Raw genomic sequence first — 16115 nt, 5'->3', positions numbered from 1 at the left:
CAATGACCTGACAGTAGGTCATCCAAAAGTGGACCACCATGAACATAATCCCTTCTCCCATAATAGATGGCCTTAGATACTTTTTGAATAGGACAATTAAATTAATTTCCAAATACTCTTAGCGGCTAGACCAGATGATGGGGACATCTTGTTTACTTAAAGGGTTCTCAATACTGTCTTAGATGAAAAACTGGATTTAAGTAACATAATGCGTCCACCTTCTCTCAAAATAATGTCTTAATTAAAGGAACACTCCATTCAAAAATGGACTCTAATTACGTCATGCAGAACCAGAATGATGGAGGTGCATGACTTCAATGTTTGGTGTTCTTTAGGTCTCTGAGTCATGCTCTGCCTCCTTAATTCCTGCACTAGGCTTCCCCCAATTTTTGTCTGGAGTGTTCCTTTAATTCATTTACTTCCAAAATTATTCGCACACAGGAGGCAACCATTTTGTGAGTTAAAAAGTGCAATGCAACATCCATAAATAAATAATAGCCCCATACAGTGCCTACATAATACTGCTATACAGTGCCAATATAAAAGTACCCCAAATAAACCCTTGGTAATCGGTAGTTTTAATTTTTACGATACTCTCAAAATGGCTGTTCTCTTTGTATGCTTAGGATATCCTAAACCCTTTTTTTTTCACAAAGTTCAAATTATATCAACTGATAAAAATATCACTTACTCCCAAAATTCGGTAATTGGAGATACACTGTCCGATAACTCATCACAGGTCAGATTCCCGAAGGTTGCATTGACAGTACTATTGCTACAGTCATCATGTCTGAAGATCTCGACGCACTCTGGGGAGTTCCATGTGTTGTTGCAGTGCGACCAAGGCAGGACTGAAGTGAAGGACTTCACCAGGTAGTAAAACCCCCACGTCAAGATCATGATGTAATATGTGTTGCAGAAGAAGACAATGACCACCGACGCAAATCCGATTCCTGTAGAGAAGAAACAAAGTAGTAAGAGGAAAGTCAAAACAAGTCATCGAAACAAAATCAGCCATTGTCCATGCATCCTCATGTGGTCTTGGCAAAGCAGGGACTCCCTTGAATGTGGTCACCACAAAGAAGGCTTATACAGATTGATAACAATTTCTCTTGAGAAGGTGGACCAGAATTTACCCCAAGATTTAAGAAGCATCAGTATCTAGAAGTGACTTGGTTCTCGATATACTTCTGTTATAATGAAAATAGTTGCTCTAGAATATTAAATAACAGGGTTGTCTCATCAAGGACAACCCTTTTCAAAATACGGTTTCTGAAACAAATCAGCAGATCGCCCCTGGCTCTGTCCCTGGCACTCCTGATAAACTGCTCCTATGGCAAGGGGAAGTTACAGTGAGCCAGACATCTGTAAGACAGTATGGTGGACATTCATATCAGTGGACTTTCCTTTTAAGACGGGGACATCTCAAGTCTGCTAGGACAGGAGCCAATCCAACAGAGCTATTCTCCATTGTGGCTCAGAGATAGTGGTCTTGAGAGGTGGACCCATCCTCTATGACACCAATATACCCATATAGGGTATTTGAACAGGGATTGTCTTCAAGAGAGAGCTCCTTTCAAGAAGTGTCCTACTTATAAGGGGTGTAGCAGACACCCCTGAGCTTAGTGTTTGAGTAGACCCAGATGCCCCTCTACCACATAACAACACATGGTTAGGTGGGATGCCCCATTATACATTATGCCCGGGAAGCTCAAATTATGCCTCGTTTTAGGGATTTCATCTCTGCCCAGCCTTGTGAGCTTGAATGATTGAAGTCCTCTGAAGAAAACACACGTTCGGAGACGCACAACTGTTAGTATTGGATGGACCATAAAATAGCAGAAACAGGTGCTCGCATGAAAAGTCATGGGATGCAACTACGACCCATGACGCTTAGAATGAGATTTATCAACCATGTAGACCTCCGATCGCCAACTACAGTATGACAGATTAAGAGGTTCTAATAGCTGATTTAAGGCAGATTATAAACACCAAGCCTAAAATGAGAGTTTGGATAATAGAAATCCAGATTAAGTTCATAAACAATATTATATAACTTTTAAACTTTGGAGGTGTCACACCTACCATCCACTACCCTAAAATCCATGGGCCATTCCTTATACTACTTCCTTCTTGGGGCGCTGCCATGAGTATACCTTATGGTGTTTTTTGTTTGTATTAGTTGCTCAATAGTATTGCACTGTTAGATGCTCAATGTATGGCACTATTATGTTGCCACTCTATGGCACTATTATGTAGGCACCATTTGGTCATTTTATTTATTTAGGCAGTATTGTGTGGACACTGCATGGCAGTATTATTTATTTTAGTACATTATGGGATTGTTATTTTGCAGTATTATAGCGCCATTTAGTCCCATTTTCGTCAACCTTTACCGATTTGTCCAGGGGGCTTTAACAAGCTCGTATGGACATTGTTGAAGAGTACTATGATATATTAAAGCATGTAACTGGGCATTATTATTTTACATTTTTCCACCATACTGTCCAGTTGACACAGTGATGAGTCAAAGGTTCTCATGACCTATCTACTAGAGTTGGTGCGTATCGATTCGTAGGATCCATGTCTAGCCGCTGGACGTGAGCTCTGAGAACCGCTTCCTACCTGACCACATCTGTGACATTTTTGATTAGCCACCCTGACACGATGTCATATGTGCGTCACACCGCTACAATGACATTGCCCCAGGCCGGCTAATCAAGAGAAAAGCCGCGAATGCCGGGAGGTAGGAAACAGCTCCCATCCAGCAGAAGATATTGCCGATCTGGTCCTGCGAATTGATACTCACCGACTCTTTTACCTGGTCCATAAATTCATTAGTTTGTATGAAAAAAAATATTTTCTCCTTTTGCTCAGAGTTTGCCATATGCTCATGAGGATGAGTTCACGAGCGTTGGCCAAGCATTCTGCTGATCACCGCAGCTCGGGCAGCTAAGGACACAATCTGTTCATTGGCTCCATACTAATTATAGTAAAGTACCTTCACATCTGATGGAGGAGATAATGCTGATCTGCTTATGGAATAAAACACCGAAAATATTCCATAGGACCACCCCAGCTCGAGTATTTTCTTACACTGGAAGTCAATATCATCCTGCAGCCTGGAGTATGGTATGGATGCACTGGCAATAGTATTACTTCTTCCTGGCTTATGGTTTACGCCTGTTGCAGATTTCAGCTTTCAGCAGAATCCTCAACGTTCAGATATTGTGAACAGTTTTACTTGGTACGAACGGCAACCATTATATTCATCATCATAACATTGAGAAACTGACACCAACGAACCAACGAGGTCACACAGTACAGTATTAATAAACTACAAAAAAGAACACAGCGTTGTCTGCTGTCTGCTCAACACCATTCTTCTAGCATAAGCCTGCAGCTGTTTTATGCTTCAACAACCCCTACCGGATGTCTAATTGTCTATGGGGACTGGAATTTAAAAAAATGATTGTGTGTCTAATGTTATTCATCTTTGCCTACACAAAGAAGTCAGGTTTAATGACACAATTATGTCTAACGCTGGGTGTCTTCAAGGTCAACCCAAGACAGTTATATCCTTTTTGACTTTGAGAAATCCTGATTCAGGCCAGGCAGCCGTTATCTGTTTGTTATCACCATGGATGGATGCCACGTGTACTATAATAAATTCGGTCAGTTTATGATTGTGGTGTGTGTTGTCCTACATATTACTAATCCACATTTCATTGAAGGACTTTGGACTAAGCCAAGTGCCAGGTGTGTTCCTTCTTTACCCCACCAGGGTGCAAATAGGAAATTAAGCATTAGATCGTTAAAGTTGTTGTCTCGTAAACCACTTTTATCACATTTGCACATGACGGGTTATAAATGTGTAAGAGTTGGGGCCCAGCTGCTAATCCCGAGAACGGATGGTCCTAAGACCCTTGTGTGAATAAAGTGTCAAGTGGCAGCTGTAACCACGCCCCAAGCACTTTGACTGACAGCTGGCACTGCAGTACATCAGTGCTTTTAACCTGCAGATTAACCCTTCATCTGCAGGTTGATACAGTTATCCGACTTGACAGGTTCCCTTTAATGTATTTTTTATAATGGTTTTTTTTTCCACACCATTCATTTTTCACATCACTGTCCACATAAAAAAAAAATCTTGCTAATTTCAAGCTGTTTACTTGGCCAAATATTAGACTTCCCCATCCTGTTCTACACATGTATATACAAAGCGTTATCTGAGCATCCGCTAATCTGACAACAGGTCACCATGAAGGGAGGAGGTGAGCTGTGACATCACCTATTGTGAATGGTGGATCTTGTGTTATCTACTGTATATAGAGGTGTTATCAGTCATTGTACAGGAAGAGGAGGTGAGCTGTGACATCACCTATTGTGAATGGTGGATCCTGTGTTATCTACTGTATATAGAGGTGTTATCAATCATTGTACAGGAGGAGGAGGTGAGCTGTGACATCTATTGTGAATGGTGGATCCTGTGTTATCTACTGTATATAGAGGTGTTATCAGTCATTGTACAGGAGGAGGAGGTGAGCTATGGAATCTCCTATTGTGAATGGTGGATCCTGTGGTATCTACTGTATATAGAGGTGTTATCAGTCATTGTACAGGAGGAGGAGGTGAGCTGTGACATCACCTATTGTGAATGGTGGATCCTGTGTTATCTACTGTATATAGAGGTGTTATCAATCATTGTACAGGAGGAGGAGGTGAGCTGTGACATCTCCTATTGTGAATGGTGGATCCCGTGTTATCTACTGTATATAGAGGTGTTATCAGTCATTGTACAGGAGGAGGAGGTGAGCTATGGAATCTCCTATTGTGAATGGTGGATCCTGTGGTATCTACTGTATATAGGTGTTATCAGTCATTGTACAGGAGGAGGAAGTGAGCTGTGACATCACCTATTGTGAATGGTGGATCCTGTGTTATCTACTGTATATAGAGGTGTTATCAATCATTGTACAGGAGGAGGAGGTGAGCTGTGATATCACCTATTGTGAATGGTGGAACCTGTGTTATCTACTGTATATAGAGGTGTTATCAATCATTGTACAGGAGGAGGAGGTGAGCTGTGACATCTCCTATTGTGAATGGTGGATCCCGTGTTATCTACTGTATATAGAGGTGTTATCAGTCATTGTACAGGAGGAGGAGGTGAGCTATGGAATCTCCTATTGTGAATGGTGGATCCTGTGGTATCTACTGTATATAGGTGTTATCAGTCATTGTACAGGAGGAGGAAGTGAGCTGTGACATCACCTATTGTGAATGGTGGATCCTGTGTTATCTACTGTATATAGAGGTGTTATCAATCATTGTACAGGAGGAGGAGGTGAGCTGTGATATCACCTATTGTGAATGGTGGAACCTGTGTTATCTACTGTATATAGAGGTGTTATCAATCATTGTACAGGAGGAGGAGGTGAGCGCAAGATCTGAATTAAAAAACAGATAATTTTCTGTTGACACATTTCCTATATATAATGGACAGATAATCGAGCAGTGGTCGCACATGGTCACTAACACTTCATTCACACAGGAGACTTTGGAGCTCCCGTTCTAACGATCGGTGGTGTTCTCAGACCCCCAGCGATCACATGTTTATCTCACCAGCTTTGTTCTGCCCAGGTTATGGAGTGTAGTACAGGTAATGAGAAAAGGCCATTACATGAATTCAATTAACAGCAGAGCGCCCGGGGCTACAGCACAACCTTGTTAGACAAGAGGTGGAAATGCAATTCCTGCTCGAATTGGAAATGCTCTGCTGAGTTCACGTACATTAGTTTAGGGTCACGAGACACTTCATACACTGCAGAGAAGTAGTGAGAATTAAACATGTGTAGGCGTAAACCAAGTGTATGCTTTCCATAATCATTGGGTTAGCACCCTAAACTATTGGTTGTAGAACCCGTAGAGTAGATCCTTGACCAGGTTCTGGCCAAACTTAACAAAATAAGGGATACTGACAACTTCGTCTGCGTTCCTCTTTCCATGGGACCATAATGGAAAGACTTCGAATATGTTTAAGTAAATTTGTATCTAGTTTTTTACCTTCATGGTCATAGCCAAAAATGTTGACGTGATGGACTAACCTTGGAAAAGAGGAGCTATGTTCCACACAGCAATACTTCCAGCTTTCATAAACTGTCCCAAGGCGATTTCCAGGAAGAAAATCGGAATTCCACCAAAGATGGCAATCAGGATATAAGGAATGAGAAAGACGCCTGGAAACAGATAAAAATTGTTTGGTCATGCAAGGTTTCAGGTAGATCAGTTTAATGTAGATCACTAGGGTATAAATATATTATGTCAATAATTTACATATATAGTAGTGGCCATGGGATCTACCTTGGTTGGGCCTTCCTCTTATTCTACTGAGACAATTGTCATGATGAGCAAACCAATAGAAATGCTGTACTATGGTTGGTCCCACCTTCTTTTCTACTGAGCCAATTTTTATGATAACCAAACTCATAGGAAGCCCTACCATGGTTGGTTCCAGTTATTTTTCTGTTGAGCCAATTGTCATGATGACCAAACCCATAGGAAGACCTACCATTGTTGGTTCCACCTAATTTTCTACTGAGCCAATTGTCATGATGACCAAACCCATAAGAAGCCCGATCATGGTTGGTCCCACATCATTTTCTACTAAACCAATTGTAATGATGACCAAACCCATATGAAGCCCTACCATGGTTGGTCCCACCTCCTTTTCTACTGAGCTAATTGTCATGATGATCAAACCCATATGAGGTCCTATCATGGTTGGTCCCACCTCCTTTTCCACTGAGCTAATTGTCATGATGATCAAATCCATGGGAGGTCCTATCATGATTGGTCCCACCTCCTTTTCTACTGAGTGAATTGTCATGATGACAAAACCCATACAAGGCTCAACCATGGTTGGCCCCAGCTCCTTTTCTACTGATCCAATTATCATGATGAAACCCATAGGAGACCCTATCATGGTTGGGTTTGCCCCACCTCCTTAACTACTGAGCCAATTGTCATGATGATCAAACCCATAGGATGCCCAACCTTTGTTGGTCCCCACCTCTTTAACTACTGAGCCAATGGTCACGATGGTCAAACCCATAGCATGCCCTACATTTACCACTTATAAATCTGACTTTACCTGGTGGCATTACCAAATATTTAAAGCCCACCAAGTCCCATCTCCAATGCGGTTCCCAGTGCCCTCTGTAAGAAACACTGAGCTCTGTAGATTCCTCCTTTCACAATCTGCTGTCGTTCTTCTTTATCAGCCAGGAGACATTGAAACACTTACTTAATCCTGGTGTTAGTCATAGCTATGGTCAGGAAGACATATTAATTTGTGATTATACCCAGTCAGCACTGGAGACAGTTTGATTTATAAGAGGATTCAGAGGATTAGGACGTCAGGATAAGATGACGCTGGTGAGGACATGTGGCAAGGTCTCATAGTAGAAGGTCAGAGTGCAATATTTAGGGTCTGACCGTATGCAATGCAGAACAATCGGGAGGATCATCAATTATATTGAGTGTGTAGCCTGGCATAAAAATGGCCCCTATGGCTATGTTAGATGAGTCTACCCAGTGGAGTACAGGTTATGTATATATGTTCCTTTTTTATTTAGTAAATGATTAATATCTCCATTAATATTCCACCCAATTTGATCCTAGAGGGGCCTCGGGGCGTAACACATAAGGGGTACATTACACCCCCTATGATGACTTCTTCATCGATGTGAGGGGATATAGTAACACCAGTGCCCTCAGGCTATTCATATACAAAGTGGTAGCAAATGCTTTTTACTCCATGATCCCATGTACACTAAGTAATAGAAGGGACCATTACTCTACATTCGAATTAATGAAGTTGGGTCACAGTTAAAGTCGGGTTCATTTATTAATTGGGTTCCCATTGAAACGCATGTAGAAATGTCAATGACCCATAGGAGCTCTGACATTGGCTGGAGGGAGGACCAGGCTGAAGATTTGTAGGGTTCAGAGCCAATCAAGAACCAACCACTTATGGCTGCTGCTTAGTTTCACCGAGAAGTCGTAAGTCAAGAAGGAATACACCAAGGTCATTAACAAACTCAAAAGAACTCCGGCACTGAAAAGGGTATGAAATACTTAGATAGAAGCCAGACAAAAAAAGAGGGGTCCAGCCGCAATTTTCCTGGGAACTGATTGAAAGGAGTATGCTGAAACTTTCTGCTACTGAAAGCTGCCACCCAGCCAGAAAAATAATAGCACAGAAAAATAATAGCACTTTTTAGTATTTTTTTGTAAAAACTTTTCAATAAATGTATAATCAGAAAATGACCTAGTGTTTCAATCAGGTTTTTGTGTTAAATGTACTTACTTTTTAAACACTTTTAACATGTTTTTTTTTCATATCCCAGTAAGTATTATAAATAACAATTAGAAATCTTGCAATTTTCACGCCGGCCAATAGGGCTTTTTTTTTAGACTCTAATTTCCTGTTCTTTCAGAAAATTCACATGTACATTAGAAGCAATGATCAGACACCCAAACTTTAGTATTGAAGCATCTAATGAGCGTGTGCAAAGGTCATGGTGAAAGGAGGGAGAGCTATGACCTCGCCTATTGTGATTGGTGGATCCTGTGTCATCAGCTGTATATAGAGGTGTTACCCTGTCACTGTCATCCTGTCTCTGATGATAAGGAGACTGCTGGAAATGCTTTTAGAAAGAACAGGAATTTAGAATCTAAAATAGCCCCAATAACTATGATAATTGCAACATTACTAATTTTGTTTTTAATGCATCTCTTGAAATGGAAAAAAATAGAAAAAAAATGCCATTTTTTTTAAATATATGTAACACCTGATTTAAAAAATGTCATTTTCTGATTATACATTCCCTTTAATTGTCCCATCTAATACATTTTTAATATCTAGAGGATATACCAAAAATATCTTAAAGAGAGAATGGGGGTCCAGTGGTATGCCGACAGAAATAGAGAGGTAGCCACACATGCATGGCTCTATTTATTTAAATAGGCGCTTTGAAAATTGCCGACCAATGGACATCGATATGCCATAAATATACAAGATGGGACCTCCTATATAAAGTACGGTTTACACTGACCCATTCCGAGCGCTGAATGGCAATATATCAAAGTTGATTGGTACTTGTGAAAAAAGGACCTGTCACTTGCCATAAATATGTCATTGTTTTACCCGGTGTAAATGCCACTGTTTTCCTGAATCCGGCGATGTTTTTCTTTTGTTCCTGCGCCTCTCCATTCCTGAGATATGGCCCCTTTTCCCTAGTCTTGTTAGGCAAGTGGGCGTGGTCCAGAACTATTCTTTGTGGGTGTGTTCTTGAAGACCACGCCCAGTTAGCTAAAATACTAGATTTATATATGTAGGGGAGAGGAGGCCATATCTCAGGAACGGAGAGGAGCAGGAACTAAAGAAAAACATCGCCGGATTCAGGAAAACAGCGGCATTTACACTGGGTAAAACAATGACATATTTATGGCAAGTGACAAGTCCCCTTTAAGGACCTTTTATATTGGCTAATGTAGACTGTATGTTAATGGGTGATTGCTATCATCCGATACAGTTTGCATATTGTCGGAAACATGCCATGTTTACACGGGGAAATGTGTTGCCGACATCAATGAACTTTCTAGGCCGTATACGTGAGAGCGAGAACGGAGAATTCTTTTTATTTCCATTGACAAAGTCATTCTGACATAATGGGTCAATGAGGAGAAATGTACTCGTCTACATGGAAGCACGTCCTCATCCATTCACAGACAATGTATTCAAGGCCGACTGTAAAGGCTACAGTATAAAAAAGCTCATAACAGCACAGATAGTCAGTACGTAGTGCATAAGGGCCCCTATGTCAGATTAACACTATGGGGTCTTCGGGACGCCTCCTCCGGGAGACAAGTGCTACCTCGGCACCCCCATAGTCCCACCCTTGAAGTGATATCTAACAATGACAAAGTAAACATACTGACGTGACGATATACAACCCTGTATTCTCTGTAATTTTTACCAACGATGGAAAAACTGCACGAGGCCTCGTCCTACTGGGATTTTGGGAATGTTGAATATACAGGAAGTTACAGTGGGGAGGAGAGATAGCACCAGGGATAGGTCAGGGGTGACGCATCTGCAAAATTCATTTAATGACCCTTTCGTTTCAGTACCTTATAAGATTCTTAGGGATATATGAACGATCCTCATTGTTGAGGCTTTTTTTGCAAATATTTCCAAGATGAAAAAGTTGAACTTCAGTGTAAAGTATGAGGGCCTGATCCACCGCCTGACTTTCTAATGTGGCAGAAAATGAATATCAATCTTCAAATGAGCTATAGGAGACAATAGAGATCATAGTAGCCCTGTAAGGGCTCAGTATTTAGAGAGTGGCCGACTGTCGAGATCATCAATGGCGCATTCAGAGCTCCCGATAATCAACACTCGTGATGTTTGTTTTCTCTCATTCCTATCAGGTTCGTTAAATTTCCCACACACGTCAGTAGAGGTGACTCAGGACTGGATCTGTCATTTTTTCTTATCTGAAGTCCTGTCCAAGTTATAAGACCAGGCTGGTTAATGGTTAACTGGCCAGCCAAGAATACGTGAGCATCAGGGATTGTCTCATGGACTCTAGGTGTGTATATATGTATATATATATATATATATATATATATATATATATAATATGAGATATTCACAAAGGAAATGCATCATAATGGGTGGGAAGAATGAGAATATTTAGGTGCACCTACTATGGGAGCAAAGTACAACATTGCTATAGAGCCCAGTGGGGCTAGGGGGGACATATTGGTACCAGGTGGCCAGCAGTGATCATTTAATCCTGGACAATGTCTGTGACTTTAGGGCTTTAGGTGGTGTGCTGTGGATGCAGACGGAAAGTCATAGCTGTGAAGTGGGTGATGTTGGGCATGTTGGGTTTGAACATATCGGATTCTTTGTTTTCACAATAAATTTTCTTCCCCCAGAGATATACCTCTCTCCCTATTGAGAAAACTGGAACACTTGAAGGGAATCTGTCAGTAGGATAAACCCTCCTAATCCGACTATATGGGCATGTAGGTCATAGAAAGCTGAATAAAATGATACCTTGATATCTGCAATCTGATGTCTTATCCCAGAGAAATTCACATTTTTCTTAATATGTAAATGAGCTGTTAAGATCTATGGGCCGGACATAGATCTCTCTGAGAATCTGCCTCCAGAGCCTATTCTAAATGAAAGGAGACATTACCAGTGTGAGACATGTAGATCTGGAGAGCAGACTGTCACTCATTACATGTCTCACACTGATAAAGCCCCCTTTGTCATTTACAATAAGCTCTGGAGGCAGATTCTCAGGGAGATCTATGTTCCACCCATAGATCTTAACAGCTTATTTACATATTAAGAAAAATGTGGATTTCTCTGGAATAAAACAACAGATCGCAGATATCAAGGTATCAATGTATTCAGCTTCCTATGACCTACATGCCCATATAGACAACTTAGGTGGGTTGTTCCTACTGATAGATTTCCTTTAAGCCATAGACATGAGATAACCATTTGTCAAACGTTTGTTCGGCCGGCAGCTTCCTCTTCTGACTCCCCCATACTCATGGACCCTTGGCTTCACTCATTTTTAATAGGGGGAGAGGAGACACCTGCTAATCTCCTCTGAAGGCAAAAGAATTTGTGGTTGAAACTTTCATGTATAGGGCTATCAAACTCTTCCTTGAAGGCAGAAGGATTGGGCATGTTGGATTTCAATATGCTCAATCCTTTGTCATTAAGTCAAGTGACTTACTTCCCTCTCCCTATTGAGAACACGTGCACACTCGGCTGAGTCCATCGGGTTAGGGGGCATAGGATCACAAGGATGTTCGACTTACAAACACCTAAGGAACAACCATTGAACAAGCGATCATTTGGTGACCCATTTTTTTGGCAATGCAGCGATACACATATTAGTCCCTAGTGTCCTAGCGAAAACAATGTCCCTTAAAGGGGTTTTCCACTGTCAGAAACCTCCTGTCCCGGTTGCATTTTTTTTTTTTCTAAATCAAAATGTTCTTTCAATCACCCTCCTTGGGTCCAGCACTGAGTCTACACTGCTGCTCCCAGTGTCTGGTATTGTCTGCAGTGCTGTCGTGATAGTGACAGCGCTGCAGCCAATCAGTGACTCAGCGGCCTTGCCTGAGTAGAAGTCACGATCCGCTGAGCCACTGATTGGCTGCAGCACTGTCGATGGTGACAGTCACCTGGAGCAGCGGCGGAGCCTCAGCGCTGGACCTGGGGAGAGTGAGTAAAGCGCATTGTTGTTGTTTTCTAAATTTTAGTAACAAACTGCAGCTGTGGAATGGGTTTCTTAGAATGGAAAACCCCTTTAAGTATCCGCTGGGTCAGTAAACCTTGCATATTTTTTTTTTTACTGTATGGTAACATTTCGTTTTTTTTTCTACACAGAGGGACACAGTAAAGAACATATACGGAGCAGTCAGTGGTCCATGTATATTGTGGCTTCCGTCGGAGGGAGACGTCTGGGAATACTCCCAACGTGTATCACCAATGGAAGCGAAGAACAGAGCCGTGATTGTGTCTTTAAAGGAGAACATAACTCGTGCAAAATGACTTTTCTCACCATAATCTTTGCTGCATGATGCATGGATGTGCCCGGTCGGAGCAGCTGTGGCAGCAGATGTCCCTTTTGTCCACTGTAAATGTATGCATTGTACACTGGCTCATAGCTGCTTTGGTAGATTTGGGTCCCGGCTTGGGAATGTCGCCCGTTATGTCACATTTCTTCAACCTTCTATTCATTAATGGTTACACTTTCACTACGTAGCTTCATCATTAACTCTTGTTTTTTTCCCCCCGTCTGGATATATGTATACTACTATCTAGGTACAGACTGCTTTATTCCAGAAACAGCGCCACCCCTGTCCTCAGGTAGTGTCTGATATTGCAGCTTAGCTCTATTATAGTGAATGTTGCAGGACTGCAATACCACACAAGTCCTGTGGTCAAGTGTGGCACTGTTTTTTTTGCAGTCATGTTTTTCTAATTCTGTAAAGCCCCTTAAATTGCTATGTACTCATGTCATACTATGGCTTGACTGGAAGCAGCGCTCAGTTGTGTATCTCCGGCACTATGTGCAGCGCTCAGTTGTGCATCAACGGCACTGTGTGCAGCGCTCAGTTGTGAATCTCCGGCACTGTGTGCAGCGCTCAGTTGTGTATCTCCGGCACTGTGTGCAGCGCTCAGTTGTGTATCTCCTGCACTGTGTGCAGCGCTCAGTTGTGTATCTCCTGCACTGTGTGCAGCGCTCAGTTGTGTATCTCCGGCACTGTGTGCAGCGCTCAGTTGTGTATCTCCGGCACTGTGTGCAGCGCTCAGTTGTGTATCTCCGGCACTATGTGCAGCGCTCAGTTGTGCATCTCCGGCACTGTGTGCAGCGCTCAGTTGTGCATCTCCGGCACTGTGTGCAGCGCTCAGTTGTGTATCTCCGGCACTATGTGCAGCGCTCAGTTGTGTATCTCCGTCACTGTGTGCAGCGCTCAGTTGTGTATCTCCTGTACTATGTGCAGCGCTCAGTTGTGTATCTCCTGTACTATGTGCAGCGCTCAGTTGTGTATCTCCTGTACTATGTGCAGCGCTCAGTTGTGTATCTCCGGCACTATGTGCAGCGCTCAGTTGTGTATCTCCGGCACTATGTGCAGCGCTCAGTTGTGCATCTCCGGCACTATGTGCAGCGCTCAGTTGTGCATCTCCGGCACTATGTGCAGCGCTCAGTTGTGTATCTCCGTTACTGTGTGCAGGGCTCAGTTGTGTATCTCCGGCACTATGTGCAGCGCTCAGTTGTGTATCTCCGGCACTGTGTGCAGCGCTCAGTTGTGTATCTCCGTCACTGTGTGCAGCGCTCAGTTGTGTATCTCCGTCACTGTGTGCAGCGCTCAGTTGTGTATCTCCTGCACTATGTGCAGCGCTCAGTTGTGTATCTCCTGCACTATGTGCAGCGCTCAGTTGTGTATTTCCTGCACTGTGTGCAGCGCTCAGTTGTGTATCTCCGTCACTGTGTGCAGCGCTCAGTTGTGTATCTCCTGCACTATGTGCAGCGCTCAGTTGTGTATCTCCTGCACTATGTGCAGCGCTCAGTTGTGTATCTCCGGCACTATGTGCAGCGCTCAGTTGTGTATCTCCGGCACTGTGTGCAGCGCTCAGTTGTGTATCTCCGGCACTGTGTGCAGCGCTCAGTTGTGTATCTCCGTCACTGTGTGCAGCGCTCAGTTGTGTATCTCCTGCACTATGTGCAGCGCTCAGTTGTGTATCTCCGGCACTATGTGCAGCGCTCAGTTGTGTATCTCCTGCACTATGTGCAGCGCTCAGTTGTGTATTTCCTGCACTGTGTGCAGCGCTCAGTTGTGTATCTCCGTCACTGTGTGCAGGGCTCAGTTGTGTATCTCCGGCACTGTGTGCAGCGCTCAGTTGTGTATCTCCTGCACTATGTGCAGCGCTCAGTTGTGTATCTCCGGCACTGTGTGCAGCGCTCAGTTGTGTATCTCCTGCATTGTGTGCAGGGCTCAGTTGTGTATCTCCGTCACTGTGTGCAGGGCTCAGTTGTGTATCTCCGTCACTGTGTGCAGGGCTCAGTTGTGTATCTCCGGCACTGTGTGCAGCGCTCAGTTGTGTATCTCCTGCACTATGTGCAGCGCTCAGTTGTGTATCTCCGGCACTGTGTGCAGCGCTCAGTTGTGTATCTCCTGCATTGTGTGCAGGGCTCAGTTGTGTATCTCCTGCACTATGTGCAGCGCTCAGTTGTGTATCTCCGGCACTATGTGCAGCGCTCAGTTGTGTATCTCCGGCACTGTGTGCAGCGCTCAGTTGTGCATCTCTGGCACTATGTGCAGCGCTCAGTTGTGTATCTCCGGCACTATGTGCAGCGCTCAGTTGTGTATCTCCGTCACTGTGTGCAGGGCTCAGTTGTGTATCTCCGTCACTGTGTGCAGGGCTCAGTTGTGTATCTCCGGCACTGTGTGCAGCGCTCAGTTGTGTATCTCCTGCACTATGTGCAGCGCTCAGTTGTGTATCTCCGGCACTGTGTGCAGCGCTCAGTTGTGTATCTCCTGCATTGTGTGCAGGGCTCAGTTGTGTATCTCCGTCACTGTGTGCAGGGCTCAGTTGTGTATCTCCGTCACTGTGTGCAGGGCTCAGTTGTGTATCTCCGGCACTGTGTGCAGCGCTCAGTTGTGTATCTCCTGCACTATGTGCAGCGCTCAGTTGTGTATCTCCGGCACTGTGTGCAGCGCTCAGTTGTGTATCTCCTGCACTATGTGCAGCGCTCAGTTGTGTATCTCCGGCACTGTGTGCAGCGCTCAGTTGTGTATCTCCTGCATTGTGTGCAGGGCTCAGTTGTGTATCTCCGTCACTGTGTGCAGGGCTCAGTTGTGTATCTCCGTCACTGTGTGCAGGGCTCAGTTGTGTATCTCCGGCACTGTGTGCAGCGCTCAGTTGTGTATCTCCTGCACTATGTGCAGCGCTCAGTTGTGTATCTCCTGCATTGTGTGCAGGGCTCAGTTGTGTATCTCCTGCACTATGTGCAGCGCTCAGTTGTGTATCTCCGGCACTATGTGCAGCGCTCAGTTGTGTATCTCCGGCACTGTGTGCAGCGCTCAGTTGTGCATCTCCGGCACTATGTGCAGCGCTCAGTTGTGTATCTCCGGCACTATGTGCAGCGCTCAGTTGTGTATCTCCGGCACTATGTGTAGCTTGGGCGGCTGGTATGGATGTTTTAGATACTGCTGGACACAAAGTCCTGAAAATGAAGGAGCTTGAAGCAGAGTCCAAGAAACTGAATACGAGTGCTCGGACTGCCTAGACGTCAGGGCTGTGAGACAGAACCGTGTTCACACCCACCTCGCTCTGCTTTTTATAGTGTCCAGACCTCCCATTTTAAGGAAGGACAGAATGGAGGACAAGAAGTAACGTGAAGTATATACATCTTTCATTACAGATTCTGCACTATGTATATTATTATAAAGGACTCCGTCTGGAGTCTGCAGAAAAGTAACTAATGAATGTGAAGGAAAAGTCA

At 43.7% G+C, this 16115-nt stretch overlaps 1 protein-coding gene across 1 annotated transcript in view; it reads right to left on the bottom strand.

The window, feature by feature from the left end:
- The window catches only part of SLC6A8 (solute carrier family 6 member 8), a 55697-nt gene that overhangs the window by 36792 nt on the left and 2790 nt on the right, over window positions 1-16115 (bottom strand). Inside the window, exons 2-3 of the mRNA XM_073639941.1 lie at window positions 6108-6239; window positions 692-953 (exon numbers count right to left, since the gene is read on the bottom strand). Coding sequence (XP_073496042.1) covers window positions 692-953; window positions 6108-6239 — 394 coding nt within the window. The remainder of the gene's footprint in view (window positions 1-691; window positions 954-6107; window positions 6240-16115) is intronic.

The sequence above is a fragment of the Phyllobates terribilis genome, unplaced genomic scaffold, assembly GCF_046119375.1.
Source record: "Phyllobates terribilis strain yellow unplaced genomic scaffold, ASM4611937v1 Scaffold_7__3_contigs__length_470593459, whole genome shotgun sequence".
NCBI classification, from domain to species: Eukaryota; Metazoa; Chordata; class Amphibia; order Anura; family Dendrobatidae; genus Phyllobates; species Phyllobates terribilis.
The sequence above is the reverse complement of the archived record's forward strand: the minus strand, read 5'-3'. Positions and strand labels throughout refer to the sequence as shown.